At 31.1% G+C, this 26,900-nt stretch overlaps 3 protein-coding genes across 6 annotated transcripts; 1 reads left to right on the top strand and 2 right to left on the bottom strand.

The window, feature by feature from the left end:
• Positions 1-3,327: 3,327 nt before the first annotated feature.
• Positions 3,328-8,051, top strand: LOC107900984 (uncharacterized). The gene is made up of 5 exons (XM_041094494.1): positions 3,328-4,579; positions 4,802-5,535; positions 5,616-5,705; positions 6,211-6,966; positions 7,276-8,051. The coding sequence occupies exons 1-5, from the start codon at positions 4,471-4,473 to the stop codon at positions 7,399-7,401; spliced, it is 1,815 nt and encodes a 604-aa protein (XP_040950428.1). The 5' UTR covers positions 3,328-4,470; the 3' UTR covers positions 7,402-8,051.
• A 3,632-nt stretch (positions 8,052-11,683) lies between these two features.
• LOC107900954 (uncharacterized) lies at positions 11,684-17,488 on the bottom strand. Of its 4 annotated transcripts, XR_001685085.2 has the most exons (15): positions 17,200-17,486; positions 17,022-17,109; positions 16,832-16,931; positions 16,672-16,745; positions 16,512-16,583; positions 16,284-16,361; positions 15,863-15,987; positions 15,604-15,676; positions 14,808-14,869; positions 14,347-14,727; positions 13,422-13,524; positions 12,605-12,815; positions 12,407-12,507; positions 12,191-12,296; positions 11,684-11,969 (listed from the first exon to the last, which is right to left on the bottom strand). XR_001685085.2 is itself a non-coding variant. In XM_016826759.2 (13 exons), exons 1-12 carry the CDS (start codon positions 17,277-17,279, stop codon positions 12,615-12,617), a joined length of 1,437 nt encoding a protein of 478 aa, XP_016682248.1. In that variant the 5' UTR covers positions 17,280-17,486; the 3' UTR covers positions 11,684-11,969; positions 12,605-12,614. The 4 variants fall into 4 exon arrangements, 2 of the variants coding, with proteins under 2 accessions (XP_016682248.1, XP_016682263.1); XR_001685086.2 differs by lacking the exon at positions 12,191-12,296; XM_016826759.2 differs by lacking the exons at positions 12,191-12,296; positions 12,407-12,507.
• A 7,131-nt stretch (positions 17,489-24,619) lies between these two features.
• On the bottom strand, positions 24,620-26,000 carry LOC107905881 (uncharacterized). The gene has a single exon (XM_016832662.2). The coding sequence runs from the start codon at positions 25,918-25,920 to the stop codon at positions 25,459-25,461; it is 462 nt and encodes a 153-aa protein (XP_016688151.1). The 5' UTR covers positions 25,921-26,000; the 3' UTR covers positions 24,620-25,458.
• Positions 26,001-26,900: the final 900 nt, after the last annotated feature.

Here is a 26,900-nt window from a genome sequence, read left to right as displayed (position 1 = left end):
GCTAGTTGAATAATCATATATTTTCCTCCTCCTCCTCTCCATTCCACATCCTTAATGTATATAGCATGCTTATATGTAACATTATCTATAATTTTATCATTTATTTATATGTTCATTCAAAGCTGTCCACTTGAGTCATAGTCACTAAATTATTTATATATTGAGCTACGGAAATCTGAATTAAGATATGATAAATTCCTATAAAACTAGACCCACATATCTTCTTACCATAAAATTTTCAGAATTTATGGTGTAGCCAATAAGTACAGTTTATTATTTAAAGTCATCGTTGTTCTGCTGTCTGACAATTTCGACCCTTCTTCACTAAAAATTAATTATATCCTCGTATGGGATTCAGATGATGTTACCGTTTGTTTCTATTGAAAATAGACTCATTAATAATTTTAAAAATATAAATTCTAACCCACAATTATGTTTATAAAATTTTTAATGATTTTTCAAATTCAGAACAGGGGAACCCGAATTCATTCTGACCTTGTCCCACAAAATTTATTATATCTCATGGTTTACAATTCCATTACTTACATCATTTCTTCTATGAGAAACTAGAATCAATAAGTTTTAATTCCATATTTTGTTCATCCTCTAATTCGATTTCCACGATTTATGGTGATTTTTCAAAGTTAACCTACTGCTGCTGTCCAAAACTGTTTTAGTGCAAGATGTTGATTACTAAGTTTATAACTCCCTTATTCCCTTTCTCTATAATATATCCCATCACTTTCACTTATTTCCCTTCTCTAATATATCAAGAACATAAGACCTTATATAAGAAAAGTCTACTATAATATCATTTCTATGCTTTTTCAATAATATCAAACTTAAAAATATATTGAAATCTTGATGTTCTTACATTGTCCTATTGGTTTCAACCTTTAACTTTATTTTCTCTCTCCTCCAACTTATATTACTTGAATCTAACTTGATATTCTAGCTCCCCATAGTCTTCTTGTTATCTTTCTCTCTTTATGGCTATGAGAATTCTTTTGATTTCTAGGTGAAAATGGTAAATTTTTGGTGAAAGGACCAAATTGTAAAGAAAGCAAAACTTTCTTTCTTTCTCTCTTCTTCTCACGTTGATGCATGAAAAAATGGTGGGATGGTGGCTTTTCATCTTTATTTCCACATATATATATACTAAATAAAATAATAAAATATCATTAAAAAATCAAATCAAAATATTATAAACTAATATTTATTTAATTATCTAAAATATCACCAACATCATCATTGCCTTCTAGATTTCTCTCTCCTTCTAATTGACTATTTTCCCTTCATGATCTTTTAAAATTTCATCATTGAGTCATCACTTAATTTGGTAAAATTACAATTTAGTCCCTCATAATTCTTCACTTATTCAATTTGGTCCTAATTCATCCATTTTCCTTAGTTTCTAGATCATTTCACCCTTAAAATATTTTAACTATTGATCCTTCAACTTTTTCATATTTACACTTTAACCCATTAAATTTTGAGTATTTACTCTTGGGTAATAAAACTTTTCTCACTTTTGCGATTTAATCCTTTTTTGAATTGATATGTCATAATATACTTCCCACCAATGTTGCCATAACTCAAAATTCCCCATTTTGTCACTTTATTTCCTTATTTTACTATACCAATGATAACATCTTACTGTAGAAATTTTCAGGATATTACACTCTGTATCTCCTCCTTATCAATCTCACATATCAACAGACAAATTATATTTATTTTATGTTAAATATATTCAATAATTTTATTTTTAAAAATTGTAACTAATTAATAATAAGCTAATGAAATAATTTTATATTTATAAAATTTTAAGAATGATAGCGAAGTACTTTAAAGATAGCTACAATTTGTATGACAACAAAATATCTGACAAATTAAAAAAAAGCATTATTTCTCTAAATGACTAAAATAAAAAATTAATTTAAAATAAATACTTATCATACTCGTGATCGTCTTGAATCAACATGAACTTTGTCTCAAATCGATATTGAATCACAATAGTAAATTTCAAGCTAAATCATGAACCTCATCAAATTTATTATTAGTAATGTTAGTATATACTATTATTGATTGTTTATTATAACTAATGCAATTGAAAGATGATTAAAAAATTATTTTACGAAATAAATTATATTATTAGGAGTGTGTTTTTATTTTTTTCATATTTTCATGTGAAATTAATACCAAAAAGCCACAGATAATAATATTTAAACTTAAAATATTATAACTTTTAGATATGGAACCCCTAAACAATTAATTAGAAACTAGTTCAGTAAATGCAACACCAATCACATCCACAAGTAGCAAACTACTAACTTAGAAAGATTATTATGCCGTCTACAATTTCAGTTGAGGAGATGATTAGCACTGGCTATCGGAGCAGTTGACTCCACGGATAGAGACATAGATGTATTCATTGAAAGAATGATACATTGAACTGGACCCATGTTGAATTAATTCTGAATCTGTTTGTGAATTAATCCACTTATGATGTTCATGGTGTGATTTACCTAAATCCTGAGTTAGTCACTGACCATATGTATGTAACTCATGTGCTTTGATATAAGTAGAGGCTTATGCTCTAAAGATTATCAAGCCCATAGCCGGTATGTTGGATACATGACTTGTGTATGACATGACTTTACTAAGAACAATGAAATTCATAGCTCGATTAAATGGTTAATGATATTCTCTAATTAACATTGTATGAATTGATAAATATGATATTCTCGAACAATATCCAAACTATTAATAAAAACAATTAATTTAAATTATTATGGATTGATTTGTAAATTAAAGAATAATACATATTGTAAAAGAAAAAAATTTAAACATCAGTTGATTGTATTTCATTAAATGATAAGTTACCACTTACCTATTTATCTTTTTCAATGATTTTTCATTAAAAAATTATATCAAATGATTTTTTATATTTATTATCGAACACATTTAAAAATTAAATTACAATAAATTGAACATCTTCAATAAATTAACCGGTAAAAAAATAAGAATGCCTTAATCATATAATGAACCACAAAATATACAACGTCTAGATTAAAAATCTTACTTTTTTTTTTTAATTTTGAAAAAAAAACAAATTTTATTTTGATATACAAATTTCAATTACGAACAAATACGGTCAGCTGGCAACTAAACTGGTAGTCTGGTACACAGGTCACAGAAGCTCGAATTAGCTTGGAATAATAATTTAAAATTAAAATATTTAATATTTAAAAAATAAAGAGAAAAATAGGCATGTGGACCGACCTACAATGGACACATATAAATAACAACGTACGGCCTTTATTGACCAAACAAAGCAGAGAGAACCCAGAGAAAAACAGCACACCATACCTTACCAAGCATAACATAAGCCAAAGTTTTATCATTGAAAAGCCTTGTTCATAAAATAATATTATACCAACGAATTTAAATATTTGTTTTTTTTAAAAGGAAAAAATGTTTTTTTCTTTTTAGAACAAGATGCCGAGTATTAAGAAAAAATATATATCAGAAAAGGGGAAAAAAGAAAAAGAAATTTAAGCTTCGTTCTTTATCTTCAATCAAATCAAAACCCTAAATTGCAATTTTTTTTTGTTTGAATAATCAGCATTTATCTTTCTTTTCTTTATCTCTATTATCTTCTACTTCACTTTCTTTCTCTCACTGAAACTCCCTTGTTTTCTTTTTCTCGTAATTTTTCCTTTTTAATAATTTTCCCGGAAAAAAGAAACGCATTGGATTGGGACGGTTATTATTATATTATTTTTATATAGGTTACGTTTTTTGAGGCAATAGCGAGGAATTGTTGCGGGGGGTGTTAGGGTTTGGATTCTGTTTTTTGTTTCATCTGCTCTTCATTTGTATAGAATTTCCCCCAAATTTTGTTGTTGCCTCTTTAGTTTGAAGCCCTAGCAGTTGGATACTTATAATTAAAATTTAATTCAGGGTTTTAATTTTACTCCAAATTTATGTCTGTTTACCTTCGTTCTCCTTAATTAAACTGGTTTTAAGTGGGCGTTAACTATTGTTTTGGAAAGTTATTTTTGCTGTATTTTTGCCTAAGTTATTGATTTGAAAAGAGGGTTAGATCCTTTCTTTTATTATTATTATTGGAACATATGAGTTTCATTTGGAACTGGAAAATCAGTAATCTGCAAATCCTTCTTTAATCAAAGATGGAGGCGTAGGAGAGAGTTAATTGAAATGTAATCTCCTCATTATGATTGCCTTTGTTTTCGTTGCTATGGCTTCACACTTATGTTAAAATTCTGTTTCCTTTGATCCAAACATTTCCTTCTTTGCCACTTTAAATCCAGCAACCTTAATTTTGGTGGTTTGAGTGATTAGGGTTGGGTTAAGAGGAAGAAAATTAATTTGGTGGGTTAGGATTTGAAGAAGGTTCCATAGCCTTTTTCTTTTTTATTTTTCTGATGATCATGTTTGGTATCCCTTATGGAAAGAAGTGAACCTGCATTAGTTCCAGAATGGCTGAGAAGTACTGGCACTGTTACTGGGGGTGGCAATTCAGCCCACCACTTTACTTCCTCTTCTTCTAACTCAGGTACCGTTTGACAAGCCAACTTTTAGATACCCATTTGTTTTTCATTGCATTTATACTTGATTATAATGTTCTTTGGACATACATCTGTCTGTTAGACACATTTTATGCCCTTCTATTATTTTATTATTATTTTGCTTCTCATTGCATTTATTCTAGTTTTATAGCCTTTGATTGTTGAGAATGTGTATATATATAATAATTGTGTTCTTGTTGTTATAATAGATGTTTCTTCTTTGCTGCATCATGGGAGACATAGAAATTCTAGGAATATAAGTGATTTCCGTTCCCCTCGTTCAGCATTTTTGGATCGGACTTGTTCGTTGAATTCAGGGAGGAGTTCTAGAAATGTTTCTGCAAAACATGCTTACAGTAGCTTTAGTAGGAGTCACCGTGATAAGGATCGAGAAAGGGATAAAGAGAGGACAAGCTTTGGGGACCATTGGGACCGTTATTGCTCGGAACCTTTAGAAAGTATCTTAACCAGTAGGGTTGAGAAATTAGGAGGTATCTCCACCAGTAGGCTGGTTGAGCCTTTGCCACGAAGGATAGTAGTGGACTCTAGAGATAATGGTAACAGTAACCATAACATTAGCAATGGTCTGCATTCTGGGGGTACTATCGGGAGTAGCATCCCCAAGGCTGTGTTTGAGAAAGATTTTCCTTCACTTGGAACTGAAGAGAGGCAAGGGGTTCCTGAGATGGTTAGAGTTTCCTCTCCTGGTTTGAGCTCAGCTTCTCAGAGTTTGCCTGTTGGTAATTCAGCTTTGATTGATGGAGAAGGATGGACCTCAGCTTTGGCAGAAGTGCCCAGTGTAGTTGGAAGTAGTAGCACAGGTACCTTGTCCGCCTCACAACCTGCTTCCACCTCAGGTTCTGGGGCTTCAAGCATCTCATCTAGTCTTAATATGGCTGAAGCACTAGCACAGGCTCCTTCACGAACCCGTACTCCTCCCATGGTAACTGGCTTAGTCACTAAGTTCTCATTACATATATAACTTATACCTGTGATCTAACCATACATTTCTATTTTATTTAGTTATCTGTCAACACACAAAGGCGCGAGGAACTGGCTATTAAGCAATCAAGGCAACTAATACCAGTGACGCCTTCTATGCCTAAGGGTTCTGTAAGCCAACTGCCTCAGTTTCAGCAAATATTGTCTCTTGAATCTTAGCTGCTTTAAGTTTGTTGTCTTAGTCCTATTAAACAGTTTTGGTTCCCCTACCTTTTCCATCAGTCTTCTTGTAAATCATCGATTGATTTTGAAAGCCCTATATTTATTTATATCTAATTTTATAAGCAAGCCTTATTTCTTTTTCTTTTTCCACCCTGGTTTTCTTTATACCGGATCTTGGTTTGAAGTTCATGAGGACTTTCTCTTTATCACACGACTTCTCTGATATAGTCTTGTGATTGAATCATAATTTATAACTGTTCTTGTACATATTCAAGGGACTTTGAAATGCCAATATTTTCTGAGGTTAGCTTGTCTGCTGCCGGTTCGTAAACTGTTTATGAAGTTGTTCTGTTTCCTATCTGTTACCTGTCTACTGCTTCTGCACGGATAAAAGATCCATTTGTTTTGTAATTGGAAACTAAAGGTAATGATTAATGTAATTCTCTTGTCCCAGGTTCTAAATTCAGCAGATAAATCAAAAGCCAAACCTGCAGCCAGAATAAGTGAGACAAATGTAGCTGTCAAGAGTGGACCGCAGCCACAACCTTTGACTCATCAAGGTAATCAGTCTCTTCATGGTGGACATGTCAAGTCCGATATGCCAAAGACATCTGGGAAGCTTTTGGTTCTCAAACCAGGATGGGAGAATGGGGTCTCGTCTCCTACTCAAAAAGATATTGCTAGTTCAGCAACAATCACAAACAACAGGGTTACTACTAGCCAACATGCTGTTGCTCCTATTAAATCTGCTCCTGCAAGAAACTCAAACAGCCCCAAGCTTTCTTCTGGGGAACTCAAGGCAGCTTCCATTAATCCAATAGCTGGGTTCACTGTGGAAAAGAGACCTTCTTTGGCTCAAACCCAGAGCCGAAATGATTTTTTTAATCTCCTGAAGAAGAAGACCTCAACAAACACTTCTGCTGGTCTTTCAGATCCGGATCCTCATATTTCAACTTCCACTACAGAGAAAACTGAAGTTACAAAGGAAGTAGACGGGGCTTCTGCAACTGCTCATGCTGATGAGAATGGTACTGCAGCTGCTAGCAATGGTGACACCTGTTCTGATGATGGGGAAAAGAACATGAGTGCTACTGCTATGGTTTATCCTGATGAGGAAGAGGCTGCATTCCTTCGTTCTCTTGGTTGGGAAGAAAATACTGGTGAGGATGAAGGGCTTACGGAAGAGGAGATTAATGCTTTTTATCAGGAGGTAAGTGGTACTTTCCCTTTTGGCTTTTTGCTATATTTCCCTTCCCCTTCAATGATATATAACAGATTTATTCAATAAATTCTCATTGAAGTCATTGTATGACTTGTTTCCTAGTATTAACGTTTCTAATGAACCTAGAAGTATACCGAAAATTATGTTTTTTTCTCTTTATAGGCATGAAGTTATTTGAAGGTTTAGTACATTTTCTAATGCTTTTATTTGCAATCCAGTCCCATGGCTGCTTAGCTTAGTGTCTTTTCATGGTTTGTATGCTGTTTGCTTAGCTTGCCTATTGATTTGGTTTTGCAGTACATGAAACTGAGGCCATCTCTGAAAGTTTGCCGTGGCATGCAACCAAAGCTATCTCAATCTTTTGCAAACAATTTGGATGGAGCTTCTGAATTGAGTTCATCCGACTCAGGGTCTGAAACTTGACTTTTCACTGTTCTTACATAGTCAAATCCAAAGGAGTACCAATTCTTTTTATTATTGCAGATGATTAGTTCTTCTTCTTCTTCTTCTTCTTCTTATTTTTTTCCCTTTCTTTGCCTCACTTTATCTCTTTTTTGATGTCTTCTGTTAGAAACAAAGCTGATGCGTTAGGTATTTTAGTGGGTAGGTTTTGGTTTGACAGTTCATTTTGCAAATGTTGCAATAAGTCCTTTCTTATGTTTCACGGGTTCTTCATCTTTCTTGAAGTACCCATATCCGGATATTATGCTCGATATACTTCCGAACCTTGTACAAGGATATGACTCTTCAAGGACACTTCACATACATGACAAGAAAAAAAAAACAAACTTAGAAATCCGTGCAGACATATCCAAGACTCACACTCAAACCAGGTTTGAGTAACATAGGCCCTAGGTTCGTATAAGAGAGAATTGATTAGTTTTCCATGGTGGGTCTAGGATAAGAATTGATTTGGAAAAGATGCTGTGAAAGTTGTTGCATCTTTAGGGAGATATTTCCTCCTTTTTCTTCCTTTTACTTTGAAGAGAGTTCATAGAAATATAGCTTATTTGTGTTTTTTGGTTAATTTTATGGAAAAATATGTGGAAATAAAAGAAGTTCAATTTAGTTTAGTTCAATTTATTTATTTATTATATTACTGTTATCATTATTATTATTACATGCTTATCTTTTCAATTCATTCAATATTGATTTATTTAGCTTAACATGAAGTTATTTGAGTGTGATTCAACAGATATGATATTTGTAATTTGTCAAGTATCCCAATTTGATCAAATTACATGATATTACAATGCGATATTTGTAGGATATTTGAATTTATTAAATATTTGAAATTTTAGTAAATTTTTATAGTTTTTTTTTTGTAATTTTTAATAATTTTTGTATTCTTTTTCATTTTTAAAGATTTTATAGAATTTTTTGAAGTAATTGTATGATAAGTGACATGATTGGTTGGATATTCTAATTGGTTTTTTAATGTCCAAAAATTAAATCAGGAACGTCTAATAATGTTAGGGATTAAATCGGGAGTGTGATAATGTTAGGGAATGAAGTGGGCTTTTGAAGGATCAAAATGGAAAAGATGGTATATTTTAGGGGTTAAAGTTTGTATTAAGCCAAAAAAACGCAAGACATTTTAAAACCGCCTAACAATTTAACAATCATTTTTAAATTGTATGAAAGAGTGTAAATGGTTTGTATATTTATATTGCGTATACAGTGCAATAATTCATTTCATATTTTACATGAATTATTATGGTAATTAAATAAAATTATTTGATCAATTCGTAAATTTTACATTATTTATTATAATAATTTAATAAAAATTATTTAATCAATTCGTAAGCATTTAAGGATTTCTATGTTTTAAAATGTTATAATTTTCTAGAAATTTTTATAAAATTAATTGTATTAGGTATTTTCTAATCATGCTTAGATTTTAAATTGGTTCATAAACTTTAAGATATTATAAATGAGTTTTCAAAGTATTGCTCTTGTATCAATTAGGTTTTTATATTAGTTTAACATCAATTTGGGTGGTATATATCAGCTCGATTTTGATGTTTAAGTATATTTAAAACATATGAATCAATTTTTAAATACGTTTATATTGTTGCAAGAATAATTTGGATTTAACATATTGAAAATATCATTTAAATTTAGTAGGTAACTAGATAAAAAAAAATAGGCCATGTTGATCAAACTAGGTTGAAGGAGATCTATTGACATCAAAAGTCTCAGGAATGTAACAGGGTGAAGCTAGGAATTGTAACTTTCAAGAGAGCTAAAATGTAATTTTATTGTTATATTAACTTAAAATTTTACAATTTTGGTTTTTCATTTTTGGAGGGTCAAAATTAAATTATAAAATTTAAGGGACAAAATGTAATTTCATCATTAAATTAGTTTGAAATTTTATAATTTCTAATGGGACTGAAGGAACAATTTTCTATTTTAGGATGGCGAAAGTCACTACCTACCCCTCTCTCTAGCTCCACATTGCCTACATAGAGTGGCACCGTCCTATTGATCGAACAGTCCTAACATGAAGCATTGAGTCTCGTAACAGATTGAGCAATCTCAACAAACCCTTTCACCTTACAAAACATAAGGAAAAAAATGTTAACAAGCAATGGAGATGAGAGAGGCATTAGGAACATTGACAACAAATAGAGGGAGGGGAAAAGAACGAGGTTGAAATAACGGTTTGTCCTTTGTCCCAAGTAAGCCTTCTAACTGTTGTTGCAACAAGTATTGGGACGAAAATATAACAGAATATTTATTAATGCAGTTCGAATTTATTACTTCTACCCCTACGTAATTTTATTCAAAATATGATTTTATTTAATAATTCATTTTAAACAATTATTTATTTAAGCCCAATCTATCTCTCGCAATGAATAATTGTAGTTACAAAGTTCAAAATGTTACAATAACTTTTCGAAATAACCTAACGTATAATTAATAAAATTTTCTAAGAATAACCTAAAAGGAATACGTAAATACAATGATCGACTCTCGAAATAACAAGTAAAACACTCACCCCAAGCTGCCCCTTGTGCGAAATCAGTAGCATATTTATAGGCTTTGAAAAGCCTTATTATGTTTTCGAAAATTCAATAGCAAGCCTTCAAAATTTAATACATAATTATCTTAAAATATAGTATACTTCTTATTTTGGAAAAGGGATTCCTCTCTAAGTAAATCTGATCAGCTTCAGTTTCAAACCCAAAGGATAGAACCTATGCATTTTTTAATTCTCTTTATCCCTACAATATTGCAGCCACAAGGATAAGGTTAAAAACCCATCATATCTAGTTCCCCTTAGACACAAACTAACCTGCATTTGCTGCCTAGATACATTTTAGAGATCAAATATAAATTCTATACTCGTAAAAAATGGCAACAATACAAAATGAATTTGAATGTCGCAAATTGTTATTCTAATTAATGTTTGACCGACTATATGGGACAGACAATCAAAGTTCATAAAAGAGGTAACGGAAAGAGAAGATATAAGAGTTAGAAGAAGGGATAAAAGGGGGAAAGGAAGAGTTGGGAGAGGGGGGAGGGTTCGGTGAAGGAGGTGACAACCTGTTACTAGTTGGCCACAAAAAAAGCCCCAAGAGAGGAGGGTTAAATTAAGAAAGCACTTAGAGATGATTGAGGTTTTTAGAGTTCTAAGAAAATGGTGATTATTTGAGATGGAGGTGTAAAGTGTTTTAGGATTTATATCTGTAAGGGAAGGGAATCTAAAAACCATTACATGTCTCGGTTTTTATTATTTTAGTTTTTAAATGGTTAATGGTATTAATTTTTCTCAAACTATTCGCTATAATTTAAATTGGTTTTTAAGTCCTAAATGTTTTTCAAGTATTGTTTTAATCATGTTTTTCTTTCGCCTATTATTTTAAGTTTTTTTATTAAATGTCAATTGGTGCGTGTAAAAGGGTTATAGTCTTTCAAGTGGCGTGTAAACCTCATATACAAAGCATTTGGTTGTTGAAAATTGCAAATCGCCTATGAAGATGATGGTACACCTCCTTATGTCGATGATGTACCTAAAATGTTATTTTAAAAAGGTGACTCAAAAAGCATCTAAAATAACAAAATACAAACGCACTAAATAGAGAAAAAAAGAACCCTGATACTATGTAAATGATAATAGAAAAAAAGAATATATACGAAAATAGCCTAAGAAAAAAATTTATTTGTTTCATCTCTAGAGTTAACTTATTTATATACAAGTTTAAATAGTTTAACTAAGGAAATTAAATCAAAATAAAATAAAATAAAATCCAATTTGAACTTAAACAATAAACCCATTGGCTAAAAATAAATTTATCTGTGCTCGAGACTAGGGTTTCACCAATGTGTAAGTGTAATGTGTGAATTTAAACTTAGTATAAAAAAAAATCCAACCCTAGAATTAAGCCAAAGAATCTATAACAAGGAAAAAGGAATAAATTAAAAATGGAAAAAAAAAGTTCGAAAAACAGATAGGTTTTGCTACAGATGGTGATTCGTATCACTTATTGACATTTAACAGTAAAATTAATGAAACAACGGGTAAAAACTGATAGTTTAAAGACTAAATTAAAAAATTATAACTTAAACACCATATTTAAATTTAATTTATAATTTAACCACGTCTAATGCAATAATTTCTCTTTGCCAGTGACCTTTTTAAGAGAAAACTATATAAAAATGTGAAATCATTCGTATCAAAAATAGAAAAATAATATAAATACAAATGAATAGTTATATTAAAATTAAACATAGGAACAAAGATTACAAATCTATATAAAGCATTTTAACAACGTAAATTTTGTTAAACAATTTTTTTCCTATTAATTCTTTTTCCATTGAAAATAGGAAAAAGACTCCTCAAACAACTTATAAGTGAATAAAATAAATATAATTACATACACTACATGAATAACGAAATCACCTCTATTTACATGTAACGCTAGTCAAGGCCAGGAATTAAAGATTTGCACATCCTCGATCTCAGAATTTCTTCGAAAAACCTATCCAATGAAAACACAGAAGAAATTCATACGCTAAGAGAGAAAAGTTAACATCGATCAATGGAGAGCAACTATGTGACCCGGACTACTTATTTTTCTTAAAGTATCTATGTCCGACACCTACATCAAGCACATGTCTCGAATATGAGTATGAATATATGATTTCTTTTAATATATGAAAAGACTTATAAAATTTGGGTATAATCGTGTCAGAAACATACTTGTATCTGGCACTTCTGAATCTGGATAGCATACGATACATGATTGATGTCTTCTATAGAAATCCTCAAGTATGTGATCCAAACTCTTCACTTTTTATAAAAGTATCTATGTATGACAGTTACGTTAAACACATTTGTGGGTATGAAAACATGGTTCTCCAAATATATGAAAACAAATTAGAAAAACGACTGGGTATAATCAGGTCAGAAACATACTTTTCTCTGACACCTCCAAATCCAGATTACATGATCGATGTCTTCATGAAATTGAATGACATCAGCAATGGTAATGCAAAACACCAAGGTTTTGTTTAAAGCTATAATTTGAGGAAATAAGCATTGGCGTTAGATGCATATAGCTGATAATGCCATTACTTGGACACTTGATGATTAGATAACCAACATGTCACTTACAGGTAACTGGTCATCGCTTTGTAGCATCAATAAACATGGCTCGAGTCCAATGCTCGACATCCTCAGTTTCTGATGGTGGAGGGGGGAACGTTGGATGCTCCACAAGATCCCATTCATCAATTGAGTTTTCATTCTTCCTAGTATCAGACATTTCAGTGGCAAAAAGAAAACTGGCAGCCGAACTACGAAGGTTGCTATCAGAGAAGTTTTTCTGCATGATCATTGCAAAACAAAATCAAAATAATGTATCCAAATTATGAAGCATCTAACTTAAAAAGTCCAAACCAATCTCATTGACAAGGTTGCTAGAATTTCTCAGCGAAGATAACAATAGAAAAGCTATATTGCTTCAATATTCATTTTTTCTAGAAGTATCTAAACTTGGCACTAGTTTGACACATATAGCAAGGATACGAAGATATGACCCTCCAGGGATACTTCATATAAGTGGAAAAGCTTAGAAATGAAATAACAGACTCATGTCAGACATAAATATCTGGCATTAATACTTGAGTTCGAGTAACATATGTGAAAAGCACATACATTCATTTTCGAAGCTAGTATGAATAATAGGCATAATCCAACCATGCAAATGACTTCCCAATTGAATGGAAACTACAGAGAAGTGGAATATATATTAGTCATACCTTTCCAACACTTAGCAGAAAAGTAGGTAGAATAGAATGTATATATAGGTGCATGTTGGTTAAAAAACCATATAACAAAAACATGTCAAAGATCTTGTGAATCGGAAAATTCAACAAATTAAAATTTCAAAATGTTTGAAGTTAAAACAAAGTCAAAGGCAATATTATACCGTCAAAGGAAGCGTGTGTGCACTCTCCAATAACGTGCTCGATGACATGGCAGAATTCACATTCCATACAGATTTGTTAAGCTGCTGGACTTGCTTGCTTGACCTGAAATTGAAAAGATAAGCATGACAAAGCACCAAACACAAAATAGATACATACATGTGTATAAACTATGAAAAAAAGCACCAAAAAGAATATAACAACTCTTCCAGTCCTCATCATGCCAACAATTTTGAAAGGTTGATTGAGCAGCAATCAAAACAACAGGATTTTAAACGTAGATAACAGAGTCAGTTCAATCTCAGCTCCCCTCTATTTTATAAGATACTTTAGACAGGTCAATTTCTAAGTCTTTTCCTTCACACTTGATTGTCAAGAAGACAATTTCTACTCCCACAAGACCAAACAAATAACAATTAGGTTAAAATTAAACTACAAGCTGAAGCTAAGTTTAGCGAATGAAGTTACATGATAACTAGAAGGGGAAAAAATAAATTTATATCCTATCCAAAAGAAGCATTTCTTACCATTTATTCACTTGAAGCAAGTTTGAACAGAGAAGCATCTTAAAACCAAAGGGATACTATAGGAAACAAAAAACTTAGGTTTAAGTATGGATGGTGACACCCAAACTCTTCCCGGAAGATAAGTAACTGTTCATTTTAACAATTCAAGATGACTCATTCATGAATCCAACTCGTGAGATTTCCAGCTTAGCTATAAGCTTCTCAAAATGTACTTGTAAAGAGAACCCATTTTAGAACTTAAAACTATCATCTAAAAGATAACAACAAATACTCTCTCCGTAAGTCTTATTTAAGGTTAGAAAAGCTGTTTTTATACTTCAAAATTTTACCAAAAGTACAAGTTAAACATATGATTCAGCTTGTATATATCAGAAATATAAGGCAGGAAACCAGGCTATACCTTGAACAAGCCATCTTCACCGAAAAAACAGATCGAACTTCCTTGGTTGAAGATAGTGTGGCCAGTAATTTAGAAAATGCTTCAAAAGTAGATGCCTCAGTAGGAAAATCTAAACAGAGTGAGTTGTAGCAGTAAGCGGTAATGCATGCCACAGTTTTCTTCAGAAGAGATATCCCTTTCTGCAAGTCCTCATGTGTTTCAGCAGTGTGGGGAGAACCAGAAGAACAATTGAAGCTACTACTTCCAGATGAATCCAGACGGAATCTTTTATCAGATTCCATTGAAGCAACACCAAAATTACTAGAGCTTCTATCTGTCCATGAATTATCCCCACTAGCAGAGCAATAATTTTGGCGAGGTATAAAAAGTGGATATTCATTGCTGCAAACAAACAAACATATTCAGTCCCACCAGAGAAAAACCTTAGTCAACCAAGTCAAATAACATTGCGGGTGAGATACCTTCGAGAAGACGGGCATGCATCCCAATAAGAATCTCGTTGCCATATTCGTGAGCAAGACCCCTGAGGAGAAACTATAACATCATGAGTACAATAATAATGGGGTAAAATAGATCTCATCTATGCTTGATTTGGTTGCTATCATTATAGAAACCAATATACTCCAATGTGAAATGGAAGAGCTTCAAAACAGGGATATATTTTGAAAGTATAGTTGCTAGTACTCATTTTAAACCACCAGAACCAAACAATGGAACACTAGAAAATTTAATGAAAAAAGTAAGATAAAAAGTTCACTTCTTGATGTTTTTGTGCTGGTATTTTTTTACCACTTTTATTTAAAACTATAATTGATTTGAAGGAAGAACAATCATCACAATGCTATGCATCAGAAAAATTCATGGACTTTGAATTCTTTGATAGTCATTCTAGAAACCAGAAAGGTAGTTCAAAAATGAAATGAAAATTACTTTTTTATACAGAAATCAATAAATTTTGAAACCACAAGTCATACTAATAAAATGAAGAAAATACATAAGAAATGCTTAAAAAAATTAAGAGGGCTCAACTATTTTTTACTAACAGTACCTAGGATAATAGAATTTTTCTTTAGTAATAATCCATTATGATTTACAGTTTTAGAGCACTTAAGATATTACCCACAGGAAACCCAAATAATGCAAAACTATATATGCATATATTTCATGTATATATATTATATAAAAAAATCCAAAAGCAGAAGCTTCAAGAAGTTTATTAGACTTAGCATAAAGGTGAAATTGATTCCTAGTTCATACCGCAAAACCTGAGTTATGAAGTGCAGGAACAGCCAAGTTACGAACAACAAGATTCAGAAGTTGCACCATGTATCTGATTTCAATCGGATCACCAAAGTGTCAGAGACTGGACATTCAAGCTCATAGATGGCTTAGATAACAAAGAAGATTCAAAGCTGAGGGAAGCGATTGTCCCAATGTCATATTATTCAATGAGGTGTAAATAAATGTAGGCGGATTACAGTTGTCATATAGCCTTATATAAATATGCAAAATTTACCCTAACGAGGCAGCGAGCTCCTCTGATGGAACAGAATGGGGATCAAGCCCTCTTGGTAAGCGAGCATTGCAAATAAGATCATACTGACCACTGGATCCATCTTTTCTTCCCCCCTCTAAATTTACCTGCGAAAGTAGAAGAAGTTCAGCTTACTTATCTTTAACCTAGGAGATAGTGGCTAGAACATAAAAGCTTAGAGGCAGGGAAATGAATAAGTCTGGGGTGAATATCCTAATCTTAACCACATTAGCTGCATATTTAAGTAATTGTAAAAGGAAAATATCACTAGACTTTTGGTTACATGCATGATCAATAAAGATTGTCAAGGTAAGGCTCATAACTAGAAGAAGCATATGAAGCACACTGACTAGTCACCAGTCACTACCAGGGACCAAAACAATTTTAAAATAGAAGCACTTACCCGACGTTGGGGAAACAATTTGCATATCTGTTTTATGACCACAGACTGCTTATGAAGACGTTCCGAGGTAATTGCCATCTGCAACTTAGAAAATGTCTAAGTCACATCTTTCAGATAAAATAAAAGACATTCTAGTAAGCCAAAAAAACAAAAAGAAACAAAAAAATAAAGAGATATGTAACGCCTCAAAAATAACAATAACATAAAAAAAAAAACAAGGGATCTCACATGCCCCAAGCTTTGCGTGCAAATAAGGTTGGGATAGTACTTTTTGATCTGTTCCACACGATTCTTTTCCAACTGCAGAGAAAAAAATATAATTCCTAAATTTACTGTTCATACAACTTGTAATTCTGGCCAATAAACCAAAATGGAACAGAGTTGGTACTGCAGCTCGAGCAGAATCAAGCACTCCGTAATTAAACTTTAAGTCATGAGACACCCTCTCAATCTTAGCTTTCCCTATATATAAAGCACCATTTAGCATACGCCTAACGAATATAAACATTAAAAAGAAAAAATAAACAGTGAGGAGCAAGCATCAAAACCTTGAGCTAATTGTTCTTTACTACGACGAAGCTTCTCTTTCAAGCAAGTTAGCTTCTCGTTTTGACGAATTTTCCAATTCAGCTGATCATCAGTTTTCCCCTAACAACAAAACAAATCAAAATTAAAAAAAAAAAGACTCAAAAAGCTGTATCAAAAAACTAATTTCAAATTAAGTGAAAGAAATCAAACCTTTGCGGCAAGCACTTCGGTTAATTTTGAATATAAAAATTCACGACGGCTTTTCAACGATATTAACAAAGAATTATATTCATTTAATCTGCAAACAAGAATTCATGAGAAGAATAAAAAAAGAAATTTAAATTTAACAATCTTTTACCGACGATTATACAAATATCTATATATACACCTGTAATTGACGCAAACGGCGCAAATGGATGCGCGATTTGAATTGTCGCAAATTGCGCAGTTGCTGGCTTTTTTGGACATCGTCACACCAATATAATTAAAATCTTTTCCTTCTTCATCAAAAAGAATCGAGAATTGAAACGGAAAGGGAAATTTCGTGTTTGGTTGACAAAAAAAAATAGTATTGTAGATTAAAAGTATTAATAATTTTCTTTCTGTTTTTTCTTTTTTATGTTTTGCTTTTTCAATGCTGAGCTGAGAGACGTATGGACGGAATGAAAAATGATGCAAGTCACCGCCGATTATTATTTTGTTAAGGGAACGGCGTCACTTTTACTTTCTCACCTATCCTTTAAGCTTTTTTTATACTTTAGTCCTTAATGTTTTATATTATTCACTGATTCAGTCCTTTGGACGTTAAGAAAAGATATCCAACCAATCCTAAATTAGCACATTTCAAATGATGACATCATCAGATATTTTAAAAAAAAAATTGAAATAAAAAAAGCATACTATCATATTTAACCCTTAATATTTATATATTTTGTCAATTTGACTATTATTCTTTTTTTAACCAAACGGTAACGATTAAATTCATTAAGTTAAAATTCACCACTTTCTAAAATTTGATACGGCAAACATACTATCTTATGTGTAATTTCATATCAACTTATTAATTCCATATATTACTTACTAGAAATCTAGTCAATGAATTAACTATAGTTATTTGTATCAATACTCAAATCTAACCGTAAAAGTCTTATTATACTAGCTTGGTTACAAATGAGGATGAGTGATCTTTTCTTATATAGGCAAGCCCTTCAGGTCTAATGGTTACAATCAAATACAAGAGACGATCTAGATTGATTTTCTAAAACAATCTACCTGACTCTATTAAATGCTATACATGTGTAGATTTGTCTAGAGCATCCTAAATCGTCTTCTAGGTTCTACAAGGATCTGGTCCCTTTCTTTGACTTTCGAAATCTTCCGAGACGTTTTGGTAACCTCTTGACTCATTATTCTTGCATACGCACCATTTTGGACTTGTTGCAGTACTTGAGGTAGCCTTGCTCAAGGGTGAATCGTAACATATACATGTCTTATTGAATTAGATTAATAGCTTGCTTTAGATTGTATAACATTAGAGATTAAAGTTGGACCCAACAAAAAAACTTTAAACACGAAAGAAAAAAAATATGGTGTACTTTAGGAACAAAAGTGTGTATTCAAATATTATAATTTTATAATGGCTTAATGCTCACGTTGACCCTCAAGCTATACCATTTTTTTTTGTTTTTGGTAATTATTTTTATTTTATTTTATTTTGATACTTAAACTATCATTTTATTATCTGATTTAATTGACGATGTTGAAGGAAAACATTGACACGTTTCGCGTACTACAATGTGCTATATGATTTTCTCTTTATATATATATTAGATAATTTATATTAATTATTTTTATTTGAATAAAGCAAAATTAGTTAGGTATTAAAATAGATACATTTAAAAGTTATTCTTTGAAATAAGTTTTTTTTAGGGCTACCTTGACACTCACGGGTGTCGAATTCTCTTATATCTTGTTCAACCGTAAAGTTTTTTGAGCCCAAAATTCCTAAAATACAAAAAAATTATCTATTATATTATTAAAGATCATAACACCCATGAGTGTCAAATTACTTGTCAAATAATTGTTGGACGTTTTTATTATAATCAATGTATCTACATTTAAGTTTAGATCTCTACCAGGCCTTGTCCTTCATTGCGTTTGAGAAGTCAAAAGTGCTCTCGACTTTTGGGGCTAAAACTATAGTGAAAAAATATTTTTCCACCCAAACACAAAAATTGATATTTAGGTGCTTTTAATTTTTTATGTTTGAAAGTTAAAATATCAAAATACCCTTATTTATATTAATTATTTAAAAGTATATAAAAAATTAGATTAATTTATATTTTATGTATCATTATATTAAATTGTTTAAATATGATTTACTATTATATTTAAAATTTTAAAATATTTTATATATCAATAATTTTACAAATAATTTATATTAATTACTTAAAATAGATTTAAAATTTATACTTCATGTATCAACTTATTTAAATATCATATAACTTAGTTAATTTAAAACTTTCTACTACATATTTAAAAAGGACATTTTAATAATTTTTGGTAGCAATGAAAAATATTAAAATTAATAAACCATACTTTTTTTTACGTACTTTTCTACTACACTTTTCAAATGTATTTTTAAAAAAAATATATTTTTGAAAAATGTTTTTTAATTGCAACAATGGATAACTAACTTTTAATGAGCTTGTATAATCGAGATTTACCTTTGGGTGATGTCTCTGTGGCATGCTTGTCATGCTGATTATTCTTCCTGATTTGTTGATTTTCTTTTCCTTGTATTTCTTTTGTCTTCATCAACTTAATTTGGCTTCATTCATGGTCTTGGTTTTATGCCAAACTATGGACTTGTATGTATCAACTTGTTTTATCTTGTGAAAATAAAATTTAGGGTAAATTATAAAAGTAGTTACTTTTATTTGTTTTAGATAATATTTTAATTATTTATGTTTAAAATATTATGTTTTAGTCACTTACGTTGTCGTTTTGTTATGAAGTGGTCATTCTATCGTTAAATTCCGTTACCTCCCTAACGGCAGTCCTACGTGACAATTCAAATAGGTTTTAAATGCCAACTTGAATGTCCAGTTGTTGGGATGAAAATATGTTTCTAATTAAATAAATTTAATTTGGACTACCATGTAGGACTGTCGTTAGAGAGGTAACGGAGCTTAATGGTAGAGTGACCACTTCGTAACAAAACGATAATGTAAGTGACTAAAACGTAACATTTCAAACATAAGGTACTAAAATGTAATCTGAAGCAAACAAAAGTGACTATTTTTACAATTTACCCTAAAATTAAAAATAAAAAATAAAAAATATATTTTTTCTTTTTTATTAGTATTTTTAGTAGAGATGAAAAAATTGAAAGGAAAAATATTTATTTTATTATTATTTGATAGAACGGAAAAATGAGAACAAATAAAATAAAACTTCTACGATAATACTATTCTCATATTCTCTCCGCTTATCATTTTAATTTGAATTTATTTATTTTTATACATTATAAAATGTTTATATCTCTTATTATCTTCCTTCTCACTTAACTTTCCAATCAAATCACTTTCAATTTTTTTTTTCCATTTTTCTGTTTTCTCCTTTAATCATTTTATATTCCCATCTAACCAAATACAATATACACCTTTATCGATTTAGATAAAAAAAAAACATACGAATAATGATATGGAAAATAAAAGACTTAAGACTAATTCTGATATTAGAAATGCAAATGGATCAATTTTTAGTAAATAAAAATAAAGAAATTATATCGATATAAATTAATACTTAAAAGAGACTATCCATAAAATTTAACCATCAAATATGTTGAATATGATTCATATTTCAGTCAAATTTGAGAGATAATTATCGTCTACTTAAACTCTTTTTATTTGTTTCAATCGAACTCTGATTATAACCTTAGAAAATACACCCATTAAAAATTAGAACTCATAATATTTTTGGAGAATTTTGTGTTTATGTTTTAAGAGTTCTTTGATTTCGGGTTTAGTTTTTATCTCCATATTTTATATTCTTCGTTCTTTTGCCATTAGAGTAAAATTATTTTTATCTATGGTTTTTTAACCTATTTGGAAGAGTTTTTACACATTAAATTTGTGTGTTCAATTTCTCAATTTCTTTTGCTATTTTTTTACCTGTTCGTTGCTTAAGCGAGTTGATCTCAATTTTTTTTTGAAATGTAAATTCATTAATTTATTCAATGAATGGAACCATACAATTTACGGAAAAAAAATAAGAAACGCTCGTTGTAGATGAGGAAGGACAAACTCTATCAGCACAACAAAGTCTTTAGCTTCAGCATCAATAGAACATTCTGATACGTAGACAACTGGCATTGTCACAACTCAAGCATGACATATCTGGAGTGATTGCAAGGACTTAACACGATAATAAAATCTGCCCCGGATGGTCCAAAGCAGTAAGCAAAAATCGATAAAAAGAATCCAGCATTCACCAAACTATAAAGGACGACAACAAAACCATCCCTAAAATCATTTGTAAAAATAAGATTACATGAATAAACAAGACTAAAAATCCTGCTACAAGAGCAGACAAAAACTTCTAAAATTGAAGAATTATTAAATAATGGAAAAATAAACAAAAAAACATATAAAACTTAAGACAACATGAGTCCAAATCAACTCCTGAAATCATTTATTATTCTAAAATATTCTCAAAACTGAAACAAATTAAGAAATTGATGAAGAGCCACTCACTTTCCAAAAAAACTACTGGTGGCCAGTGAAGTTTTAGCAAATGAGAAGCATCGTCATTTATCCATTATAACTTGTGAAGACAACAAAGATATCCACAAAATAGATCTGTAAATTGAAAAAGAGAAAATAAATGTGGAGTGAATGAGAAGAAAAAAGAAAGAAAGAGTTGGTAGGAGAGAAAAAAAGCAAGAGATAGCTAACCTGAAGGCTGATATCACCGCTGAACAAAACAAAAAATAAAAAACAAACTGCTTAAAGAAAAATAAAAGTTTTTAATGTTTAACCAAGTATATATATTATAATTAATTCATCGCATATATAATTCTTTAATACATATTTAATAATATATAAAATATTTAACATATCCATATATCTATAATTTTAATATATACATTTTTTGAAACTATATTTAATATATACTTAAAACATAAAAATACAAAAAATATCATAAAAGTAAAATACTAATTTTTCTCTGCTTTTTACCTCCAGAAAAGAAAAACCCCTCCTATTTGACATGAACCAATGTAAAGCGGTTCAGGTTTTGACATAACCGGACCCTTAAAACGTCCACGAGAAATCAACGGCGACCATTGAAGAAAAAAGCATGAGCTGTTGAACACCCTCAAAAAGAACGGCGAATCCGACACGTTCTTACACTCCACATCACAAATATGTAAATTTCGCACCTTTTTCCCCTTACGGTAACCTATAAATTTTCCAACCTCCTAAAAAGAAACCTTCATTCGCATCTCAGTTCTCAAAGAGAAAGTTTATAAATAAGAAAAAAGGTTTTTTTTATTTCAGTTCATCAATGGCGATGGCGGGAGGAGGGGGTCTAGTAGAGGCTTACGTGATGCTATCTTTATGTAAAGAGAAAATGAAGGAAATGGAGAAACGAGAGACAAAAACTGACGATAATAAGGTTTTTGATATTGAAAAGGAAGTCACTACGGCTGGTTGCTTTTTCTGGGTATCCAAGAAAACCCGTTCTTCCAAGGTTTCTAATTCTATAGAAAATTCCGTTTAAGACCAATAGTTGTCTTCAGGCAGGAGCATGTTGTTGTTGTTCTTTTAATTGTGTGTTTTGTTGTTAAAGTAGTTAGATTTTTTGTTGCTTTTTTTTGTTCAGAGAAAGAAAGAATAGAAATTGATAGATATATTTCTCAAAACAAATGAAAAGGAAATGAAAGTTAAAACATAAATGGTTAACTCACATTTATTTAAGTTGTTTCATTCATATATATTATTTTAAAAATATTTGATTTTATGTAATATATAATAATTATATATGTATGTTTTTAGGGTAAATTAGAAAAAAAAATGTTGGTTTTAAAATATATTTAGTAAAGTAGATCGTTTTTTCTAAATTTAGGGAAATAGGTTAATTTTAAAAAATAGATTAATTTTGGAGAGAAAAACAAAAATACTTCTTGCAGGAAATGTTTTCAGCTGACATGTCGAAAAATACTTTCTACAAAACACGTTTTTTTTAACACATCAAAGATAAAAAAATTGAAAATAATATATTTATTAATTAAAATAAAAAAAGAGTTTAAAACAACATGAAATAAAAAAAATATAAATGTGAGTAGGACATGAACCAAACATGATACTCAAGGACAAAACTACAAGCATTTAACCATCTGACCGAAAAAGCTGATGTGTTAAAAGAAAACGCGTTTTGTAAAAAGTGTTTTCTAACATGTCAGCTGAAAACGCTTCAAGAAGTTTTTTCTGTTTTTCTCTCCAAAATCGACTTATTTTTGTAAATGTGAGAAAAATGGCCCACTTTGCAAATTTTTTTTGATTTTTCCCATAAATTTCCCTATATTTTTATTACCATTATATATTTTTTCCTTTATTAAATTTCTAAACATAATATATATTTAAATTTCATATGATATAAGTTACCTAATATATAAAATAAAAAAATAAAAATGTAAATTATAAACTTGAAAAAGAATCGGATTAAACTCCTAATGAAGCCAGCATGGATGCGGTACTAACAGCTCCATCCAGAGGCGAATCTAAAGTGCTGGGAGGGACTCCAATCCCCTTAAAATTTGCAAAATTACTCTTAGAACCTTTGAGTTTTGAAATTTTTATTTTAATATTATAATTAGTATTTAAAAAAGGTTAAAATTTTGTTTGGTCCCCAAAGGTTTTGAAAGTTTTTTATTTCGATTTTTATAGGATTTATAATTATTGAATGATAAATTTAGTAGCATTTTTAGTATAATTTGGTAAACTAATAAAAAGTAGTATCTAAATATTAATTTAGTAAAAATAAACTTAAATAATTATAATATCTAATACAAATTTAGCATTTAACTTATTTTATTTTTTCTGATCAAAATTATCCCAAATTTAAATATCTTGTTGAAAGTAGATCCCGTGTGGGCCGGACGTACTTTAAATATGTATATCTTATATAATATTCCAACCCCTTCATCAACAATTCTAGCTTCCCCATGGTTGAATCCGAATTTCATCCAACGATCTGGAGGTGTCGACCATGCAAGTCGGCTATTGGTGGTATACAGGTGGCCAGATTGAATAGTCTTAGCTTTCGTAATAGACGTAGCTTTCGCAAAAATAAGGGGTTCCTATGTTTCCATGGTAGCAGCAAGTCAAAGCAAACATAGTCGACCACGCGAGTCCACATGGAGCTGAAAAGTAACCGTTGTGAGACGATGCCGGTAAAACTATAAGCCAAACAAAAGAAACAAATGGACAACCTCGTAGAACATGCACACACGTTTCCACAATGCGATCACGAGACGCATTGATGATTGATCTGTAAGTTGTTAAACCGCGATGACATCTATATATACTTAAAACTTGCAGATTGACTGCCTTCTTCTTCCTTTTTTTTTTCTTTTTTTTTCCTTTCTTAAAACCTTTTGATTCGTATCCTTATGAAAAAGTTTTTCTAATTTTTATTTTTCTATTCACAAAATACAAAATCAAGATTTTAAATTACTACAACATCTTCCGATTAATTGTCACTGATTCCAATGAATCAAGCAATTCCTGTAAAAAACCACTTCAAAGAGAGCAAACTTTCAATGTCACGATTTAGGTAAAATCTGATAAAAAATATCCAACAAGTAAATGCGGAGATTCTGAATTAGCACAACATTTATATAGATACATTCCTAAGAAAACTTTCCAATCTTATCTTCGTTTCAATTCCACGTTTCCACTTGTAGTGTTACCGTCCAACTTTCCTCCAAAACCCCGGCCCTTGCGCCCATGGGGTAGTTCACTTGTCCGCCGCTAGCGTCCTTGTTGCCCGCTGTTTTACCGGTTCCAATGCACTGGTCTGGGTTTTCTCAGGACTAGTGGCTGAAGCCTGCTACACGAGGTTTGGTGTCGTTGTTGTAAGCATCGTTGGTCGAACAATGGTTTCTGGCTTTTACGTTCTGATGCTTATATCTCTAGCTTCTAGGAATTTGATGGTTACAAGTTTTATACCGTCATGTTTATGTTTTATTCCTGTTTGTGGTTACGCTTATAATATGTTTCTTCACTTGGGCCATGTTTAGGGTGTTCCTTGTGTCGAAGCTACTCTTTTTCTTGTACCCAGTGTACATTAACTGTTTGTTTGATGAAACCTTTGTTTGAGCCAAAAAAATTAAAATCCAAATAAACCCTGATAAAATCATATATAGTTATATACCCAATCGCCAACCTCAATTTTATCTCACAATGAAGATGACCCACCCAAAAAGGGAGGAAAAAGAAAAAGCATCAAAGCCTAAAACTACTTGCCTGCAATGGCAAACACATGAGGGATTTTGCTCTTACAAAGCTGCAGTTCAAGCACTTTCCTCCATTTTTCGTAATTCGGAAATTGAATATGAAATCTTCAACACTGCTACTTGTTCTTATGAACCACCTTGGGCATCGTTATTAATGTTTTTAACATCGAGTTGAACTTGAGCCTCGTTTGCTTCTACATGATCAATGTCGTGGGTGCAATCCATCACGAGATGCAACGTTAAACGACCATTGGATCGATGAGCTCGGAAATATTCATGGTGTCTCACTTTTTCTTCCCTGAGAATCAACCGTCCGTCGCTAGTATAATACCTTTTAAGCACCCAAAGCGACTGCCACGGCTGATTCTCGGCGCTAGCAAGCGAGGGTATCGGCGGCGGAATTTCCCTCTCAAAATTAATCTTCCTCTTCCTACCCCGATTTTCTGGATCCTTGACACCGCCACCTCCGCAGCAAAGCTCTTGGTGTTGGTTATCAATGCCGACACCAGAGCAACTCTCCATGCCAATGTATTCACCGATCAAAGAATAGGAAGAAGCTGATCTTGAAACAAGGCTTGAACTAAACATCGTTAAAAGGATTTTCAGATTGGTTTAAGAACTTAAGACCTCGAGACCAAGCTGATTGCACTTTTGAACGTCTGTGAGGCTCAGAGGGGCTGCATTATATCAAATACAAACAACAAAGGGTAAATTGTTTTTTGTTTCCTAGAATATATAAAACTAAATTTAGAATCAACAGCTTTCTATATAAAAATAGTCGGTCCAGATGGATAAAGTTTAGTATTTTCTGTTTTTACCTAAAATAACTGTACAAAAGAACTACATCGTTTTATCCATATATAAGATTTTATAGTTTATATACAAAAATTATCCATAAAAATATTTGAAATATGAGCTTTCATTAAATATTATATATCACCTTTTTAAAATAAGGGTAAATTATTAAAATAGTCATTTTTTTATTTTAAGTTACATTTTAGTAACTTATATTTGAAATGTTACGTTATTGTGTTGTAACATTTTAGTCATTAAGCCGTTAATTATCGTTAACGATGTAACGGTAAACTGAAGTGGCACATTAAATAATCATTTCAAACAAAAAAATTAGGTTAAATTCTACAATTGGTCCCTATATTTTTTTTATTTTGAGCAATTTAATTTTTTTCTTTTATGTTCTTTTAACGTTCTTTTATTTTTCATTCTTTTCTGCTTCTCCCTATGTTTTCCATTTGTTAAAACTAGTCTACAAGTTCGCCTCACTCGAAAAAAATTAAATTGTTCAAAAAATAATAGTATAGAGACTAGTTTTAACAAATGGAAAACATAGAAAAATTACATTAAAAAAATGGAGAATGGAGGAAAACAAAGGGAGAAGCAGAAGAAAATTAAAAAAAAAGGAAATAAAAGGAAAGTTAAAAGAAAAAAAATTAAATTACTCAAAACGAAAAAATATGGAGACCTATTGTAACACCCCTAACATGTATCCATTGCCGGAATAGGGTTACTGAGCATTATCGGAGTTTACAGATCAATTAATCAGACATTTC

The sequence above is a fragment of the Gossypium hirsutum genome, chromosome D05 (genome assembly GCF_007990345.1).
Source record: "Gossypium hirsutum isolate 1008001.06 chromosome D05, Gossypium_hirsutum_v2.1, whole genome shotgun sequence".
NCBI lineage: Eukaryota > Viridiplantae > Streptophyta > Magnoliopsida > Malvales > Malvaceae > Gossypium > Gossypium hirsutum.
Note: the sequence above shows the minus strand (reverse complement) of the source record. Positions and strands in the feature narration are given on the sequence as shown.

Coding starts and splice junctions, on each gene's coding strand:
- LOC107900954 (XM_016826759.2), bottom strand. CDS start 17,279: ATGTCCAAAAAAGCCAGCAACTGCGCAATTTGCGACAATTCAAATCGC. Junction 17,110..17,199: donor GCCGTTTGCGTCAATTACAG/GTGTATATATAG, acceptor TCTTGTTTGCAG/ATTAAATGAATATAATTCTT. Junction 15,677..15,862: donor GAGCTCGCTGCCTCGTTAGG/GTAAATTTTGCA, acceptor GATTGAAATCAG/ATACATGGTGCAACTTCTGA.
- LOC107900984 (XM_041094494.1), top strand. CDS start 4,471: ATGGAAAGAAGTGAACCTGCATTAGTTCCAGAATGGCTGAGAAGTACT. Junction 5,536..5,615: donor GAACCCGTACTCCTCCCATG/GTAACTGGCTTA, acceptor TATTTTATTTAG/TTATCTGTCAACACACAAAG. Junction 5,706..6,210: donor CTTCTATGCCTAAGGGTTCT/GTAAGCCAACTG, acceptor CTCTTGTCCCAG/GTTCTAAATTCAGCAGATAA.
- LOC107905881 (XM_016832662.2), bottom strand. CDS start 25,920: ATGTTTAGTTCAAGCCTTGTTTCAAGATCAGCTTCTTCCTATTCTTTG.